At 44.1% G+C, this 19,868-nt stretch overlaps 1 protein-coding gene across 1 annotated transcript in view; it reads right to left on the reverse strand.

The window, feature by feature from the left end:
- LOC126416072 (tubulin beta-1 chain-like) overlaps positions 1-19,868 on the reverse strand; it is a 79,080-nt gene that overhangs the window by 15,141 nt on the left and 44,071 nt on the right. Inside the window, exons 3-4 of the mRNA XM_050083553.1 lie at positions 16,296-16,622; positions 11,276-11,743 (exon numbers count right to left, since the gene is read on the reverse strand). Of these exons, the coding sequence (XP_049939510.1) occupies positions 11,276-11,743; positions 16,296-16,622 (795 nt within the window). The remainder of the gene's footprint in view (positions 1-11,275; positions 11,744-16,295; positions 16,623-19,868) is intronic.

Genomic DNA, 19,868 nt, shown 5'->3' on the forward strand with positions numbered 1-19,868 from the left:
AACACGTTGGTCAATGTCCATCCTGTCATCTGTGCTTTCTTGCAAGGTCGGTCGGTGATTGTCTTCAGGAGGGGGCGCCGTTGTAGTGGCTGGATTCGGTACTGCAGAATCCATCGTAGCCTCGCTATCGGGGGCGGCTATCGGACGAATATGGTCGGTATCGGAAAGGGTGGCCGCCCGTGCAACCCCAGCATAATTGAGTGGAAGGGTCGTCACCTTAGAAGGAGTCATAGATTCACCTAACGGGATTTGAAAAAGCCGTAGTCGGAGACAATACGACCGGACGTGTCCTTCTTGGCCACAACCGGAGCAAGTGCGTGGCTGTCTGTCATACATAATACTCGCCCTAATTCCGCCGATGACAAGGTAGGAAGGTACATTTTTTGTCAGTTCAATTTGATCTGTCGTACCCCGTTGAGGGCCGGTTACGTTGTAAAGGTGGTCTATTTTTCGGCCATGTGGCTGACCACTCTGCCGTAAGGCTGGAAATCCACCGTGACTCCTTCCCGTGCTACTTCAACCCGGCGTTGGAAGACTCGTATCGTACGGAGGCCAAGTCTCGTTCGATCGATAGAGACTGCCCCAATATGGCCGTCAGAATGTTTCAATTTAAGATCGTTCGCATGTGCGCGTACGATTCTATTGCACACCTCGTCACTTACTAACCTGACGTAGACAACACTGCTCGTGATGACTTGCGGATCAATTTTATCGTCGTCACGTACAAAATGTTCAACTTCAAAATCTTGCGGCCGTGCGAGATCAGGTTGAAAACTGATCCTGATGGTGGTTTGTCTGTATGAATGTACCGTATTGCGTCGGTAGTGCTGGACTCTAAACTAGAGACGACGAAGCAGTAAACAACTACGGACACTCGCGACCGAGCGGACGGGACGTAAACAGGACGTCCTCGGCGCAGTGCTGCGGAAAGCAGACTGATTTAGGTGCAGTATCCCACGCCTAGGACAAGAGAGTGCCCTGAATCTCTGTCCGCTCCTCCCCCCTCTTTGACAAGGCCGTTGGCAGAATGAGGCTCTCTTCTTGTGGAGGTAGCCATCGGCCGCCAATGCTGATTATTAATCAAACTTTAAACAGTGGCTGGATTCGAACCCGGGACCGAGGGCATTTTGATTGCTAATCAAAGACGAAGAACCTGGACCAGAGGGTTACTAGTACCTAGGCTTGTAAAATTATCGTAGACTACCATATACTGCCGTACGTAAGCGAAGAGCACGATAGTTTTTCTAGTGGCTTTGGTCACTTCAGGTCGTATCTGTGTTATCTCTATGTTAGGTGTGTTGCATACCTGTTGGGCGATACCTCATAACGATTGCTTTGTTTACTTATTTGATCATTGTCTTAATAGTTTCCTCTAAAATCCGGAAGTGGTCAACAGTCTAGAAACTGACTGAGGATGTACAAAGGCCCGGGTAACCAACAGAATATTTTGGTCCTAGAAGTTATCCTCGTTTGTTACTTTACAATAAACAGTATTTATAGCAAAACTGAGATAGTCAACGTTTCATTCAGGTTTTATTAGCAAATGATTGATTTGTAAAGTGAAATAGACGAATGTTGTTGTAAGAATAAAGAAAGCACTATAGATTTATCATTTAGTGGTAGAGAACTCCATTTGTTCAAAAAAGGTAAAATAAGAAAAATCAAAAAAATATCCAACATGGCTCTATGAATCCGCCAAGCTGATATGAAGCCTATTTGTGTTATTCATGAACAACTTTAGCATTTATCAATAATAACAGGAAACCCTTGCCTTCAATCATGATGGCACTAAGCACTATGGGACTTAACATATGAGGTATTCAGTTCCCTAGAATTCAGTTCCCTAGAACTTAGAACTACTTAACCTAACTAACCTAAGCACATCACACACATCCATGCCCGAGGCAGGATTCGAACCTGCGACCGTAGCGGTCGCGCGGTTCCAGACTGTAGCGCCTAGAACCGCTCGGACACAATGGCCGGCTCAATCATGATGAATAACCTTTCACTATTTACAATATATACACAGCTCTATCAGGCACGTGCATTAGTTTATTTTTACCATTTCAGGTCAAATATACTAATCTTGAATAATGTCCATCTACATTATATGGCCCGTATTGCCAGATGTTACACATTAGATGTTGACTTGTTCATAAGTTCATTCTTGACCATTTGTGTGTTAAGTCAACAGGATGTTCATGCGTTGTAACCATAGCTAAGCAAATGCTTAACATTTAAATTTGAAAAAAAATTTTGGACCTAGTCATAATAATGAAGATGTTGGCTTTATATTATCCTTCCCACTCCTAAGTTCTTTGAGGTGATTAAACTCCGTGATTAAGCTCAAAGTTTTCCTAGATAGGCCACACATTGTAAGCGTGCGATGTCTTCCTCATATCATGACCAACTAATACTTCATTAATGTTAAGACAGTGGATCTAAGTACATTCTGCACAGGATAACATATGCGCCCTTTCCTTCACTGTACCTTTCTTTTATTTCACTTTACTAGCAAATTCAAGGTCAGGAGTTAGGTTCGCGTCTTGTCCCAGCAAGTACCCTTCACACAGTTTATGCGCAGGCGGGCCTCATGACGCTGCGGTCAGTTCCAGTACAGCACTCGTGGCTGCCGCATCGCGGTCGCGTAGTGGGACCGAGGCAGTTTCAGATAAGTTTTTACAGTCTGACGATAATTTATGGATATGTTGTTTTAGCTTGAGGATGTCCACTATGGACAAACGGTAGTTACTTTTATTCTGAAGAAGGTTTGGTTATCCCCACTGAAACCTAGGTAAATCTAGGTAATCTGTGCAACTGAGGCTGTTGATTTTTAAAATTAAAACAATATATATATTTGTTTATTCATGTAAACTGTATTTGCGTCAAAAGTAATTACTTTGATTATATGAAAGCACAGAAGTTTTATTGTTATTTTATTACTTACACAATGTAATTTATATTCTGTTAGAATAAAAAATACATAGTGTACTAAGACTGAGTGAACCGCAGTTCTAATTATGTGCAAAATAAACAATCAAACAAACAGAAAGCAAAGAGATGTCGTCGGCTCACAGTTTCTCTCACACATATTCATTTACGTTTTCATCTCTGCCAGTACTACCATTTACTATGTTATTTATGTAGTGTTGCAAAACTATCGAACTGTAGTTTTGGTACAGCTCAATTCTACTGTAAGCAAGTGCTAACCACGACTGCTTATCGGTTGGTATTGCGTAAGCCTATGGTGGCAGTGCGAGGATAGTTTCAGGTAACCAATGAAATCACAAATTACGGTCCGCTTTTAGTGGTGAGACCGACGTTTTTCTGTTTTGTTTGCTCACACAGGTCAGCAACATTTCAGCACATTTGACGTGACCAGCAATGTTTGCGAGTCACCTTAAACAGAGCGGCAGCGTATGTGGCAACACTACAGCTAAGGCGAGTACACACGAGAACAGCGAAGACCAACGAACGGTAGCCATCCGCTTCATTAGCCGAGATTCGTTTAGTGTGTACGAGTGGCAAATAGGAGTCAACGAAGTGAAAGCGCTGGCGGTTGATTGGCTTTAGGATCCCTCATCTAGTGTGGAGGACGCGTCGAATGTTCTTTGATTCAGTACCATATGTTGTGTCTCTAGAACGGTTGTATATGTACGTTTTCCAGGACAATCACAATTCGCACTTAGTGTGTTTTATTAACCGGTTCCCCTATTTAATATAACAACATCATCATCAGAAACTCTGGAATTTGCAGTGTTAAGTGCAGTAGTTGAATGTTAAATTAAAGAGCGAAACCAGTCAATGAAACATACTTAGTGCGACTTATTGCTGTGCTGAGAGTCCTCATTTCAACAGTCGCTGTTTCCCCTGCACGCAGTGCCTACTCTCGCTAAGAACGTGTATTTATTTTGTTTAAAAATATCGGAATACGGAATGGAATATGGACGAAGCTGGTAGTTTAATCGTGAACGGTACTGTTTATGGGCCCCTATGAACTGCAGTTGTAAAACTACTACGTGATCAGGCCCAGTGGACCGCACGCATCAACAAGTTTCCTCCTCCACTGTATTCTGTCCATTGCTGCTATCCGCCATCCGTTCACATCTATTGACACTTGGTTTAAATCTTCATGGAGTCCATCCCTCCAACGCATCTTGGGTCTTCCCGGCAGTCTCTTTCCTGTAGGTGTAAACTCCAGGAGCTTCCGAAGCCATCTGCGATCCTCCATCCGGGCCACATGGCCGGCCCACTGCATTCGTTTGGCTTTGACAGTTACTGCTATGTTGGGCTGTTGGTATAGTTCCTCAAGCTCTTGGTTGTATCTGATTCTCCATTCCCCGGTATCTGCATCCAGAACTGGACCGAAGATCTTACGAACACTTTTCTCTTAAAAACAAGGAGCTTATGGAAGTCCTGTTTCCGGATACTCCATGTCTCACAGCCATATAGAACAACAGGCTGGATCAGGGTTTTGTACAGTCGAATCTTGAACTGTCTGGAGAGATATGTGGACCGAAGCAGTTGTGCTAGGCTGTGGTAAGATCGGTTTCCTGCTTGTATTCTGGCTTTGATCTCTCCTTCACATGGGGAGTCCTCAGAGAAAAGTGCCCCTAGGTATTTGAATTCTCGCACTCTCTTGTAGGACTGGCCCCCAATCTGCAGTGATTGTAGATGATCAGCAGTCTGACAATGACCACGCGTCATAACGAGGTACTCTGTCTTAGCTTGGTTTATGTTTAGCCCAAATTTGTTGGCAGCCTCCTTCAGTGCTTTGGTCATTTGCTCCAGCTCCTCTTCCGACCTAGAGAGTAAACAGATGTCGTCTGCATAGGTTAAGTATGCCAGTCTCTTTCCTTCGATTTCAATCCCTTCGTTGTCTTGGAAGGTCTCGCACACGATCTTCTCGAAGGCAAAGTTGTAAGAACAAACCGAAAACATCAGAAGTATGGAGAGAAATAAGTGAGCTGTTAGAAAGAAACGTGCACGATGTGCAAGAGAACATGGAGTCTTTGTTGACATATTTTCGCTTTGATCAACAAAGAGAAACAAACAAAACTGGACGTGACTATTAACTTTCTGCTGTAGGTACTGCTCTCCTAAAAGAGATGTATCTGTGGAAACTTTAAGGGAAAGACATTTCAGTAACAAGTCAAAACAAATAACATTCAGTAGGAAAAAAATATGAAATAGTCCATATTCCAATTCAACTTCAAGGCAGACTTTAATTTTGTCCATGCACACTGCTCCCTTAGTTTTATAAAGAGAGTTCATTCACGAGCGTTATTTCTTGTTCTTCTGTTTCTGATGATCAGCTTCTTGCACGAAAATAGATGCTCACAGGCGACGACTGCTAAATCCGCATCTTCTCCTATAATGTCGGCCGGTGAAATTGTAATCAAAATGCTACTTCACAACAATAAAGAAACGGAGGGTCGTCGGCAAGTTATCAGAGCCAACTGCGATTCTATAGGGCCGAATCCCTTGGCCCAGCCCCTTCGTTTGGTGTTGATGAGAAGCCGACGCCAATGCATGGGCGACCAAAGTTCGGCCGATTGGAATCTCTGTCGTTCGTTGACCTTCGTTGACTTTGTTGTGCACGCGCCTATACGTGAACTAGAAAATAACGGTAATCGGACTGTTAAGCCTTGATTACAATTATGAATTCCGAAGTTATTTCAGCACAGTGAGTGTTCCACGATGTTTCGGGATCGCAGTGAAATGGCATCTATATCTTGCCTTTGTATTTTGACTGATAAACATTTTTCTACGTTGAGCAGAGTATTCTACATTGCTGGACGTGCCCTCGTAAGACGAGACGTAAGAACACGTACTGCACTCAGGAACACTGTCAAGTATGACACAAAGCTGTTATGATTCGGCACTGCTTCCCAATGTGCACATATAATGTAGCAGTTCTTCCTATGTATGATTAAAATTTTATCGAGCTATGTTCCTTGGCTGTGTCACCTGATGCGAAAGTTACCTCTGTCCTTAAATTCCTCTCACCAGGCTATTACGCTGAGGTGACAAAAGCCATGGGATACCTCCTAATATCGTGTTGGACCTGCTTTTCCCCGACGTACTGCAGCACCTCAGGTAATATGGACTCAACACGCCATTGGAAGCCCCCAGCGGAAATATTGAACCATGCTGCCTCAATAGTCGTCCATGATTGCGAAAATGTAGCGGTGCAGGATGTTGTTCACGTACTGACTCCTCTATTAAGTCCCATAAATGTTCGATGGGATTCACCTCAGGGGATCTTGGTGGCCAGTGGACTGGCTCGAATTGTCAAGAATGTTCTTTAGACTAATCGCGAACAACTGTGATCCAGTGACATAAAAATTCCATCATTATTTGGGAACATGAAGTCCATTATTGGCTGGAAAACGTCTCCAAGTAACCGAAAATAGCCATTTCCTGTCAATGATCGATTCGGATGGACCAGAGGACCCAGTCCGTTCCATCTAATCACAGCCCACAACATTATGGAGACACCATAAGTGCCAGCTTGGATCCATGGGTTTGTGGGGGCAGTTCCACACCCCAAGCCTACCATCTACATCTACATCCATACTCCGCAAGCCACCTGACGGTGTGTGGCGGAGGCTACCTTGAGTACCTCTATCGGTTCTCCCTTCTATTCCAGTCTCGTATTGTTCGTGGAAAGAAGGATTGTCGGTATGCTTCTGTGTGGGCTCTAATCTCTTTGATTCTATCCTCATGATCTCCCCGCGAGATATACGTAGGAGGGAGCAATATACTGCGTGACTCCTAGGTGAAGGTATGTTCTCGAAACTTGAACAAAAGCCCGTACCGAGCTACTGAGCGTCTCTCCTGCAGAGACTTCCACTGGAGTTTATCTGTCATCTCCGTAACGCTTTCGCGATTACTAAATGATCCTGTAACGAAGCGCGCTGCTCTCCGTTGGATCTTCTCTATCTCTTCTATCAACCCTATCTGGTACGGATCCCACACTGCTGAGCAGTATTCAAGCAGTGGGCGAACAAGCGTACTGTAACCTACTTCATTTGTTTTCGGATAGCATTTCCTTAGGATTCTTCCAATGAATCTCAGTCTGGCATCTGCTATACCGACGATCTATTTTATATGATCATTCCATTTTAAATCACTCCTAATGCCTAGTCCCAGATAATTTATGGAATTAACTATTTCCAGTTGCTGACCTGCTGTATTGTATCTAAATGATAAAGGATATTTCTTTCTGTGTATTCGCAGCACATTACACTTGTCTACATTGAGATTCAATTGCCATTCCCTGCACCATGCGTCAATTCGTTACACATCCGCCTGCATTTCGGTACAATTCTCCATTGTTACAACCTCTCTACATACTACAGCATCATCCGCAAAAAGCCTCAGTGAACTTCCGATGTTATCCACAAGGTAATTTATTTACATTGTGAATAGGCAACGGTCCTACGACACTCCCCTGCGGCACACCTGAAATCACTCTTTACTTCGGAAGACTTCTCTCCAGTGAGAATGACATACTGCGTTCTGCTATCTAGGAACTCTTCAATCCAATCACACAATTGGTCTGATATTCAATATGCTCTTACGTTGTTCACTAAACGACTGTGGGGAACTGTATCGAACGCCATGCAGAAGTCAAGAAACACGGCATCTACCTGGGAACCCGTGTCTATGGCCCTCTGAGTCTCGTGGACGAATAGCGCGAGCTGGGTTTCACATGACCGTCTTTTTCGAAACCCATGCTGATTCCTACAGAGTAGATTTCTAGTCTCCGGAAAAGTCATTATACTCGAACATAAGACGTGTTCCAAAATTCTACAACTGATAGACGTTAGAGATATAGGTCTATATTTCTGCACATCTGTTCGACGTCCCTTCTTGAAAACGGGGATGACCTGTGCCCTTTTCCAATCCTTAGGATCGCTGCGCTCTTCTAGAGACGTACGGTACATTGCTGCAAGAAGGGGTGCAAGTTCCTTCACGTACTCTGTGTAAAATCCAACTGGTATCCCATCAGGTCCAGCGGCCTTTCCTCTTTTGAACGATTTTAATTGTTTCTCTATCCCTCTGTCGTCTACTTCGATATATACCATTTTGTCATCTGTACGACAATCTAGAGAAGGAACTACAGTGCAGTCTTCCTCTGTGAAACAGCTTTGGAAAAAGACATTTAGTATTTCAGCCTTTAGTCTGTCATCCTCTGTTTCAGTACCATTTTGGTCACAGAGTGTCTGGACATTTTGTTTTGATCCACCTACCGCTTTGACATAAGACCAACATATCTTATGATTTTCTGCCAAGTCAGTACATAGAACTTTACTTTCGAAATCATTGAACGCCTCTCGTATAGCCCTCCTCACACTACATTTCGCTTCGCGTAATTTTTGTTTGTCTGCAAGGCTTTGGCTATGTTTATGTTTATGTTTGCTGTGAAGTTCCCTTTGCTTCCGCAGCAGTTTTCTAACTCGGTTGTTGTACCACGGTGGCTCTTTTCCATCTCTTACGCTCTTGCTTGGCACATACTCATCTAACACATATTGTACGATGGTTTTGAACTTTGTCTACTGATCCTCAACTCTATCGGTACTTGAGTCAAAACTTTTGTGTTGAGCCATCAGGTACTCTGAAATCTGCTTTTTGTCAATTTTGCTAAACAGAAAAATCTTTCTACCTTTTTTTAAATATTTCTATTTACGGCTGAAATCATGACGGAGTAACCGCTTTATGATCGCTGATCCCCTGTTCTGCTTTAACTGTTTCAAATAGTTCGGGTCTGTTTGTCACCAGAAAGTCTAATATGTTATCGCCACGACTCGGTTCTCTGTTTAAGTGCTCAAGGTAGTTTTCCGATAAAGCACTTAAAAAAATTTCACTGGATTCTTTGTCCCTGCCACCCGTTATGAACGTTTGAGTCTCCCAGTCTATATCCGGCAAATTAAAATCTCCACCCAGAACTGTAACATGGTGGGGAAATCTACTCGAAATATTTTCCAAATTATCGTTCAGGTGCTCAGCCACAACAGCTGCTGAGCCAGGGGGCCTATAGAGACATCCAATTACCATGTCTGAGCCTGCTTTAACCGTGACCTTCACGCATATTATTTCAGATTTCGGATCTCCGTCAGTTTCCTTCGATACTATTGCACTTCTTTATCGCTATAAACACGCCTCCCCCTTCACTGTCCAGCCTGTCTGCGGTATACATTCCAATCTGAGTTTAGAATTTCATTACTGTTTACATCTGGTTTCAGCCAACTTTCTGTCCCTAGTACTATGTGGGCATTGTGACCGTTTATTAATGAGAGCAGTTCTGGGACCTTTCTATAGACGCTCCTGCAGTTTACTATTTGCAGATTAATATTGTTATTCCCTGTTGAGCCCTCAGCTCATACCAACTTAAACGGGGATTAATCTGACCAGGTCACGGTTTTTTAGTCGTCTAGGGTCCAGCCGATATGGTCACGAACCCAAGAGAGGCGCTCCAAGGGAAGCTGTGCTGTTAGCAAAAGCACTTTGGCCATTAACGCCAGATTTCGGCGCGCTGACGTAACGGATACTTCCGTCGTACGTCCCACTGATTTCAAGCAATGTTGCTTGTCTTTAGCACTGACAACTCTTCGCAAACGCTGCTGTCGGTTGTAACGTGGCGACCGTCGGCCACTACGTTGTAGGTGATGAGAAGTAACCCCTGAAATTTGGTATTCTCGACACACTCTTAACGTCATCTTGACGCAACATTACAGCTGTCCAACCGGTCGCATCTTCGGGTAAGAGTGCTGGTACACGATCTCGCCGGAACTGACTTCCCAGCGCAAGCCACGACCCCTATATAGGCCGCAGAAGGCCCACAGCGCGTGCGCGAGAAGGTGCCCTCCAGCGCAAGTAAACATACCACGCCGCCAGTGGTGAAAACAGGCGAAATCGAGATATCACTATCAAAAATTAAAAATTATTCCGACGATCGAAACACAGACACAGTGATGGGACACTGGGACACAGTGTTTATCGAAAGCCTACGCACGCGGACCGTTACCTGCATGCTTCTAGATGTCATCCATCGTTCCAGCGTACGGGGGTCCTGCGGACGTTGGCGAGAAGAGCTTATGCCATTTCAGAGGGAGAAAGCTTGACACAAGATACTTGCAAATCGGTGGCTATTCTACCTTTTCCTCGAAGACAGCAAGAATTCTAAAAAGATATCATATCGAAAGTATTTTTCGTCCGCCAGCCGAGATTAGAGCGTTTCTTGGCTCTGTTAAGGATGACTTGGGTTTGAGGAAGCCCGGTGTGTACAAGATCCCTTGCCACTGTGGGAAGGCTGATATTGCTCAGACAATCTGGACCATTCAGGACCGATGTGATTAGCACCAGCGGCACACACAGTTGCTTCAACCTGAGAAACCTGCAGTGGTGGAGCACTGTCTCACCGAGGGACATAGAATGCTGTATGACGAGACACAAATGGTTGCCCCTGCATCTCGCTATTGGGACTGTGTTTCAAAAGAATCCATAGCGATTCGTTTATCTGATAATCTTATTAATAGAGACGAGGGTTACTTTTTAAGTAAGACTTGGAACCCGGTGTTATCAGACATTAATAAACCAACGGTCTATATTTCTAACGTCGGAATAATTTTTAGTTTTTGATAGTGATATCTCGATTTCGCCTGTTTCCACCACTGGCGGCGCGGTATGTTTACTTGCGCTAGAGGGCAGTTACGGCACCTTCTCGCGCAGGGGTTGTGGGCCTTCTGCGGCCTATCCAGGGGCCACCACTTGCGCTGAGAAGTCAGTCCCGGCGAGATCGTGTACCAGCGCTCTCACCTGAAGATGGAGGCCAGTTGGACCGCTGAAATATTGTGTCAAGATGACGTTATGATTCGGCTGCACACCCGAGAAGAATATTATCTGTCAGTTCCTGTTGTGCAATCATGATCACCTCGGAAACCTCTCTCCTTGACTCACCTAAGTACAAATAACAGCCCCGCCAATGCACTTTCTTCTTTACTTCGTCGGAAACCCTTTCACATGAATGACCTGAGCACAAATGACAGTTCCGCCAATCCATTGCTCTTTTATTCTTGTGTACGAGATAATACTGCCATCTGTATCGCTACCCACGACTTTCGACACCGCAGTGTATATTACGGAAACTTTCTGACAGCATCCCATACTTTTTTATTAATCTGTAAGAACAAGGAAAATGCACTAGAGAATACATATTCATTATTTCATTCATATTTATTTGGTAACAGCGTGACTGATAATTACGTACCAGTGGAGGAAAGCCTTCCTGCGGAACATTGCGGTGAACTGCTCAGAGATTCGCTTGAACAGCTCCTGGATGGCGGTGGAGTTACCGATGAAGGTGGCGGACATCTCGAGTCCGCGCGGCGGGATGTCGCAGACGGCGGTCTTCACATTGTTGGGTATCCACTCGACGTAGTAGCTGCTGTTCTTGTTCTGGATGTTGAGCATCTGCTCGTCGACCTCCTTCATGGACATGCGGCCGCGGAAGACGGCGGCGACGGTGAGGTAGCGACCGTGTCTGGGATCGCAGGCGGCCATCATGTTCTTGGCGTCGAACATCTGCTGCGTCAGCTCGGGCACGCTGAGCGCGCGGTACTGCTGCGAGCCGCGTGACGTCAGCGGCGCGAAGCCCGGCATGAAGAAGTGCAGCCGCGGGAACGGCACCATGTTCACCGCCAGCTTCCGCAGGTCCGCGTTCAGCTGGCCGGGGAACCTGCGGCAAGAGGCAACTGTGGGCTCGACCTACTACAAGTTGGGCAGCAATGGCATAGATAACGCTCCTTACTCGTCACTAGGGCCGTTGATAACGATATATCTATATTCTTTCCAGAAAGATATAGGGTGGTCCATTGATAGTGACCGGGCCAAATATCTCACAAATATCAAACGAAAAAATTACACAGAACGAAACTCGTCTAGCTTGAAGAGGCAAACCATATGGCGCTATGGTTGGTCCGCCAGATGGCGATGTCATAGGTCAAACGGATATCAACTGCGCTTTTTTAAGTAGGAACCACAATTTTTATCACATATTCGTGTAGTACGTAAAGATATATGAATGTTTTAGTTGGACCACTTTTTTCGCTATGTGATAGATGGCGCTGTAATAGTCACAAACATATAAGTACGTCGTATCACGTAACATTCCGCCAGTGCGGACGGTATTTGCTTCGTGATACATTGCCCGTGTTCAAATGGACCGTTTACCAATTGCGTAAAAGGTCGGTATCGTGTTGATGTATGGCTATTGTGATCAAAATGCCCAACGGGCGTGTGCTATGTATGCCGCTCGGTATCCTGGACGACATCATCCAAGTGTCCGGACCGTTCGCCCGATAGTTATGCTATTTAAGGAACCACGAAGTGTTCATCCACATGTGAAACGTCAACCACGACCTGCAACAAACGGTGATGCCCAAGTAGGTGTTTTAGCTGCTGTCGCGGCTAATCCGCACATCAGTAGCAGACAAATTGCGCGAGAATCGGGAATCACTAAAACGTCGGTGTTGAGAATGCTACATCAACATCGATTGCACCCGTACCATATTTCTATGCGGCAGGAATTGTATGGCGACGACTTTGGACGTCGTGTACAGTTCTGCCACTGGGCACAAGAGAAATTACGGGACGATGACAGATTTTTTGCACGCGTTCTATTTAGCGACGAAGCGCCATTTACCAACAACAGTAACGTAAACCGGCGTAATAGGCCTATGCACTATTGGGCAACGGAAAATCCAAGATGGCTGCGACAAGTGGAACATTAGCGACCTTAGTGGGTTAATGTATTGTGCGGCATTATGGGAGGAAGGATAATTGGCCACCATTTTGTCAATGGCAGTCTACATGGTGCAATGTATGCTGATTTCCTACGTAATGTTCTACCAATGTTACTACAAGATGTTTCACTGCATGACAGAATGGCGATGTACTTCCAACATGATGGATAGCTCGCGTACGGTTGAAGCGGTACTGAGTAGCATATTTCATGACAGGTCGATTGGTCGTCGAAGCACCATACAATGGCTTGCACGTTCACCGGATCTAACGTCCCCGGATTTCTTTCTGTGGGGGTGGTTGATGGATATTTGCTATCGTGATCCGCCGAAAATGCCTGACAAGACGCGCCAGCGCATTGTCAATGCATGTGCGAACATTATGGAAGGCGAACTGCTCGCTGTTGAGAGGAATGTCGTTACACGTATTGCCAAATGCATTGAGGTTGACGGACATCATTTTGAGCATTTATTGCATTAATGTGGTATTTACAGGTAATCACGCTGTAACACCATGCGTTTTCAGAAATGATAAGTTCACAAAGGTACATGTATCACATTGGAACAACCGAAATAAAATGTTCGAACGTACCTAATTTCGGTATTTTAATTTAAGAAAACCTACCTGTTACCAACTGTTCGTTAAAATTGTGAGCCATATGTTTGTGACTATTACAGCGCCATCTATCACAAAGCCAAAAAAGTGGTCCAACTAAAACATTCATATTTCTCTACGTACTACACGAATATGTAATAAAAAATGGGGGCTCCTATTTTAAAAAACACAGTTGATTCCGTTTGACCTATGACAGCGCCATCTAGCGGGCTTATTTCGTGAGAGATTTGGCCCGGCCACGAGCAATGGAGCCGATATACTGATATCGAAATGGCAATATCGGCTGACGATATTTTTATTTTATATTATATGCTTCGAAATTTTGTAGTAGAACATAATTTTACTTTTACTGTGTGAAAGAATCTTCCTATTTTTTGAGCTCCCATCACGTCCAGTGTTCCCCTTCGACTGTGTGAAGCAAGAATAGATGGCACAAAGAAGAATTCCGATTGCACTGGGGGCTGGCGGTGTGAATGGAATAACAACATTTCCGATGTGGAGAAATATCACACCAGTTGCGTAAAAAAACGATTTTTAACGCAATTAGTGTGCTATTCTTCGACATTGGAAATCTTCTAAAACAGTTACTCGAAAAGGTGACCATAATTTAAATGACAAGATTTGTTTTTGAAACTTCCTGGCAGATCAAAACTGTGTGCTGGACCGAGACTAGAACATCGGGACCTTTGCCTTTCGCGGGCAAGTGCTCTACCAGCTGAGCTACCCAGGCACGACTCACGCCACGTCCTCACAGCTTTGGGTAGCTCAGATGGTAGAGCACTTGCCCGCGAAAGGCAAAGGTCCAGAGTTCGAGTCTCGGTCCGGCACACAGTTTTAATCTGCCAGGAAGTTTCATATCAGGGCACACTCCGCTGCAGAGTGAAAATCTCATTCAAGATTTTTGTGGTGGGCGGGGACGTGTGAGGCGATATGCTGACTTAATTGGCGCTCAGCGCTACCAACAAAAATCGGAACGTTTAACATCACCACGCAAGGTTGACACTACAACTGCTAGGTCGCTGGAGTTTGCAGAATGATAAAGCTGGGAAGTAGGCATGAAGTGTCCAGACAGATCCGATATGTGACGAAACCGAACGACGCACCCATCGGTCACGTCTTAAAAGATGCACGTTCGCGCTTGGGGATAACCACTTTGTTAACTATGGTAACTGCGTGTAAGTGGCACTCCATTTCTTGCTCTAAGGGGCATAAGCATGCAGCTACCTTGTTCATGTGCAGAATATCTAATAACAAATCAATGCTTAAATATACGGATCTAAAACCTTATACTTAAAATGTGCCGTACCTTTAAATATTCCATGTTTGAAGGGTGATTATTTCTTTGTTTAAATTGCTCAAGTATTTTAATTAAAAATATTGTTTTTTGGGAACCCGATATTTTTATAGGTGGGTAGCCCCATATTTTTCTCGTCTACGTATCGATAGTTTCTTCTGATATATCGAGTGCCGATAATGATACCTTTTCAAATATCGGATTCCGGATATTTTTAAAAATATCAACACTCCTACTCGTGACATTGGCAGCGGTTGGGGAGTATGGAAGCGAAAACTGGTGGCCCCAGTACATCAGCGCATCAGCGAAGCGACTCGGTGCCACAAACAGTGGATGGGAAATTGGTGAAGTGTGATAATGAAACGCGATGCAATGAAAACTGCAGACTAATACGTACACGTTTGATGAATCCATTACTTCATCATCATAATACAAAAATATGGGCACTCCACAATAGACACAGGCTTGAATATAAATGCAAATTATAGCCAACTCTGCAGGTGGTGCTGTTTCAAATGATTCAAATGCATCTAAGCACTATGGGACTTAACATCTGAGGTCATCAGTCCCCTAGAACTACTTAAACCTAACTAACCTAAGGACATCACTCACATCCATGCCTGAAGCAGGATTCGAACCTGCGACCGTAGCAGCAGCGCTGTTTTGGATTGAAGCGCCTAGAACCGCTCGGCCACAGCGGCCGGCGGCGCTGTTTTATTTGATCATAAACGGCACCTGTGAAATGTCCTCAATATGTTGGAAGTATCATTCGTCATCAGAAAAGTGATCTGTGTTGTGAGTGCATTATAACGGAGCTTAGTGAATTCGTACGTTGGCAAATCGTTGGTGTTCGTATGGTGGATACTACCGTAACCAAGGCAGCCAAAATGTATAGTGTTCCAAGAGGCACCGTATCGAAGATTTATACGGTAAAGTGGAGAACATCATCCGCTAAGTCACAACGTTGACGAAAGTGTGCGCTGAGTGAACGTGGTGGTCGGCTATTTCAAGGGGATTGCGACGAAAAATAGAAGACGACAGCTGCAAAAGTCACTGGGCATATTAACAGAATAAAAATGCGCATCAGTTGCCCATCATGTATTATTTATTATACGACCGGTTTCTAAGCCTAAAGCTGCATATTCAGGTGCCATCATAGAATCTCGACATCACGACACGTAACTGAGGCGGGATCTCCGGTTATTGGTTATACTATCCATGACTGGCTGGCTCGACCGCGAACCTCTTTTCTTACCATAATTATTCGGTGCCACCTGAAGTTGAAGCTTTAGGATTCGAAACCTGTCGTGTAGTAAATAAGAAATTACAGTAACCTGAAGAGTATTTTTATTCTGTTAACATATTGAGAAGGTAGACTATCTATTGTAACAAAAGTTATTTGAAGATAGGATTTTGGTTATACTGTATCATAGAGCTTTTACTGTCATACATTCCAGGTTACCCAAAGATGGGACGAAACCGGCCAGAGCCTCTCAGTAACTGCGATCTAAACATCTTTCAGTTCTTTGGAGAGGCGCCAATATCGCTAGGATCGGCGGAGAAACAGCATCGGATGTACCTGAGACAGGTGGTCACTCCCGACATTGTGAGCGAGACGAGGTGGTTGAGGTCGCCATACGTGGGTGTAGCGAGCTTCAGCGTACGGAAGCAGATATCGTAGAGAGCCTCGTTGTCGATACAGAAGGTCTCGTCGGTATTCTCGACCAGCTGGTGCACGGAAAGCGTCGCATTGTAGGGCTCGACCACGGTGTCAGATACCTTGGGTGATGGCACCACTGAGTAGGTGTTCATGATGCGGTCCGGGTACTCCTCTCGGATCTTGGAGATGAGCAGGGTGCCCATCCCAGAGCCGGTGCCGCCGCCCAGGGAGTGCGTCAGCTGGAACCTGCAGGCAGTGTGACCACCACAACAGATGTAAAACAGGTCCATTTCAAGGATATGAGGTAAGGGTCGTAATGTTTTAGCACTAATAATGGGCAGCATCTCCTCCAGTTTGGTTTCACTGAATATTAAGAAACTGTACTTCAGTGTTCCCGTAAAGAAAGCGGTTTGCAGAAATTCCCTTAAATATTGGAAAATTTCAAGGCAAGAGACCATAGAATTCAATGTTCTTTTACAGCTGATTATAAGTTTTAATCATTTCACTTTGAATCATAAGTTTTATATTCAAATCAAATGTTTGGCCGTGGAGCCCAGCAGTTCAGGGACCTTGGTTGACATTTTTATCAGACACCTAGAAAAGAAAGTTTTGGTGGCTGACCAAGCTACTATGGGTAAAACTGTTTGTAATAAACGTTACGGCGTAGACGATACTTTGTTGCCGAGGAAGATATATTAGGCAGTTGCATGAGTTCGTAAAGTTTTTAGTTTGTTTTTTTCTATACGTTTATTTATGCAGTATTATTTTTTATTTGTAGTTTACTGTTGCTATTTGAGTTTACCCATTTTTGTTTGGAAATAGTGATTAGAGCTGTGGAGACTAGAAAATGGAGTGCCGGGTGGAGAAATCATGACATTACTGACATTTTTTTAAAAATTAAAAATGAAAGTCCTCCAGCTGTACTTAAGATTTTATATTTAGTTCGCTACTAGTTTCGACGTTGCGTCAACGCCATCTTCAGGCCCGTATACTTTGATGAAATCAGGTGTGTGTGGCTCAGTCTAGCAGTGCGCGGTGAGACCAACATGTGCTCTACACGGATGGCGGGCAGTAACTAGTGTGAAGTTTAAACTTCCCTTCTAGCAGTAATTTATCGTATATCTCTTGAGTAACGAAAGGTACCTAACGACAGGAAAAAAGCGCAGGCCATTCCGGTTTTTAGGAAAGCCCGTAAGACAGATCCACGCAATTATGGACCTATATAGTCTACGTCGATGATTTGTAGAATTATGGAACATGTTTTATGATCAAGAATTGTGATGTTTTTGGAAAATGAACATCTCCTCTATAAAAATCAACATGAATTCTGCAAACAGAGATTCTGCGACATACAGTTCGCTCTGTTCCTCCATGAGATCCACAGCACAGTGGACAACGGTGCTGACGTTGATGCTGCGTTCCTTGATTTCAGTAAGGCATGTGACACCACCCATCATTGCCGCTCAACGAAGAAAAAAGAGCTTACGGAGTACCGGAGCAGACATGCGATTGGATTCAAGACTTTCTTGCAGATAGAACTCACATCGCTCTTAACGGAACAAAATCGACAGATGTAAAGGTAATGTCCGAAGTACCAGTGTGATAGGACCGCTGGTGTTTACAATATATATAAACGATCTAATAGAAAGCGTAAGAAGCTCTTTAAGGCTATTCGCAGATGATGCAGTTGTCTATATCAAAGTACCAACGCCAGAAGATAGTAAGAATTTGCAGAACGACCTGCAGATAATTGATGAATGGTGCAGGCCCTGGCAGTTGCCCCTGAACGTAAATAAATGTAACATATTGCGCATACATAGGAAAAGAAACCCACTACTGTACAGCTACACTATCGATAACAAACAGCTGGAAACAGCGTCTGCCGTAAAATTTCTAGACGTAACTATGCAGAGCGACCTTAAATGGAATGACGACATAAAACAGACAGTGGGAAAAGCAGACACAAGACTTAGATCCATCGGAAGAATCTCAAAGAAATGTAACTCACATACGAAAGAAGTGGCTTATAAGGCGCTTGTTCGCCCGATTCTTGAATACTGTTCATATATCTGGGATCCCTATCAGGTAGGACTGATAGAGGAGATAGAAAAGATCCAACGAAGAGCGGCGCGTTTCGTCACGAGATCGTTTAGATGGCGATAGAGTGTTACTCGAGATGCTAAACAAACTCCACTGGCAGACGTTACGAGAGAGAGGAGTTGTACATCACGGAGGCATTCACTACTGAAATCTCGGGATAGCACTTTTCATGATGAGTCGAACAACACATAACTTCATATATTACTTGACCACGAGGAAAAAAATTCGAGAAATTAGAGCTAAAACAGAGGCTTACCGACAGTCAGTCTTCCCAAGCACTATTCGCGAGTGGAACAGGGTTCGAGGGATCAGATAGTGGTACCGAAAGTACCCTCCGCCACACACCATTAGGTGGCCTGCGAGTATCATGTAGATGAGATGTAGATGAAACACCTACAGCCATCCTTATGATGCCATTTATTGTATGCCTACCAGTTTCGCCGTTTCAGTGTACCACCTTCAGGCCTTAGCTGATGCTAAAGTGATTAACACCGTCCGTATATGCGTTATATCAGTGGCCAACATCACAGTTACAGGCAGTCTGCGTAAACTGGTTATGTTGGCCACTGATGCATGGTATTAGCCCCTTTTGAATCAGGTAAAGCCTGAATAATGTTGCAATGAAGCACCGAAGCTGGTAGCCATACAAATAAAAGGCACCCTAAGGACAGCTGTAGGTGTTTCATCTTCTTACTCTGATGCACGTGAACTAAGTTATATTAACGTCTTACCACGTCTTCTGGGTACTTCAGTTTATTTGTCGTGCGGTGTATTAAAACAGTTTGTATTAATTTGAAAAGGCCAGATGCTAGGCATTACGTTTTCCTTTTTTGCAAAAAATGACACGTATTTTTTTTAAATAACTAATCAATCCAATCTTTCTATGAAGATCACAACTAACTTAGAGCTATGATGCATGTGCGATACAGTACTGGCCCGAAGAAGACAGCGTGGATTTCCTTTATTCCAAGTGGCATAAGATTCAGCATAACTTCACCCATAATTAGCCGTCTGAGTATATTAGCGATACGCTGTTCTGATCCCCCACTTTTTTATCCGAATTTGTGGATATTGAAATTTATTGAACACCCGAAGCACTTTCAGCTTGCTGGCGCTCTGAAGGTAATACCGCAACTGCTATTAATTATCTTCATCTGCTAAAAGTTCGTGTGCTTGGCTTTGGAGCTGTTCTGTAAAATAACCGATCGTTATACCTAAATGTCAATCACATGAAAGTTCAGCTCATCTCATTCTTCGTCTAGCGAATATCGAGTTTGTTTACTTTCGATTAAAGCGTATTTTGATAAGAAATGTGTAAGTTGTTTTGACAGGCCGTGTCATTTACTTTCCATAAAATGAAAAAGTATAGGCCTATCATAATCAAATACATCT

The sequence above is a fragment of the Schistocerca serialis genome, chromosome 8, assembly GCF_023864345.2.
Source record: "Schistocerca serialis cubense isolate TAMUIC-IGC-003099 chromosome 8, iqSchSeri2.2, whole genome shotgun sequence".
NCBI classification, from domain to species: domain Eukaryota; kingdom Metazoa; phylum Arthropoda; class Insecta; order Orthoptera; family Acrididae; genus Schistocerca; species Schistocerca serialis.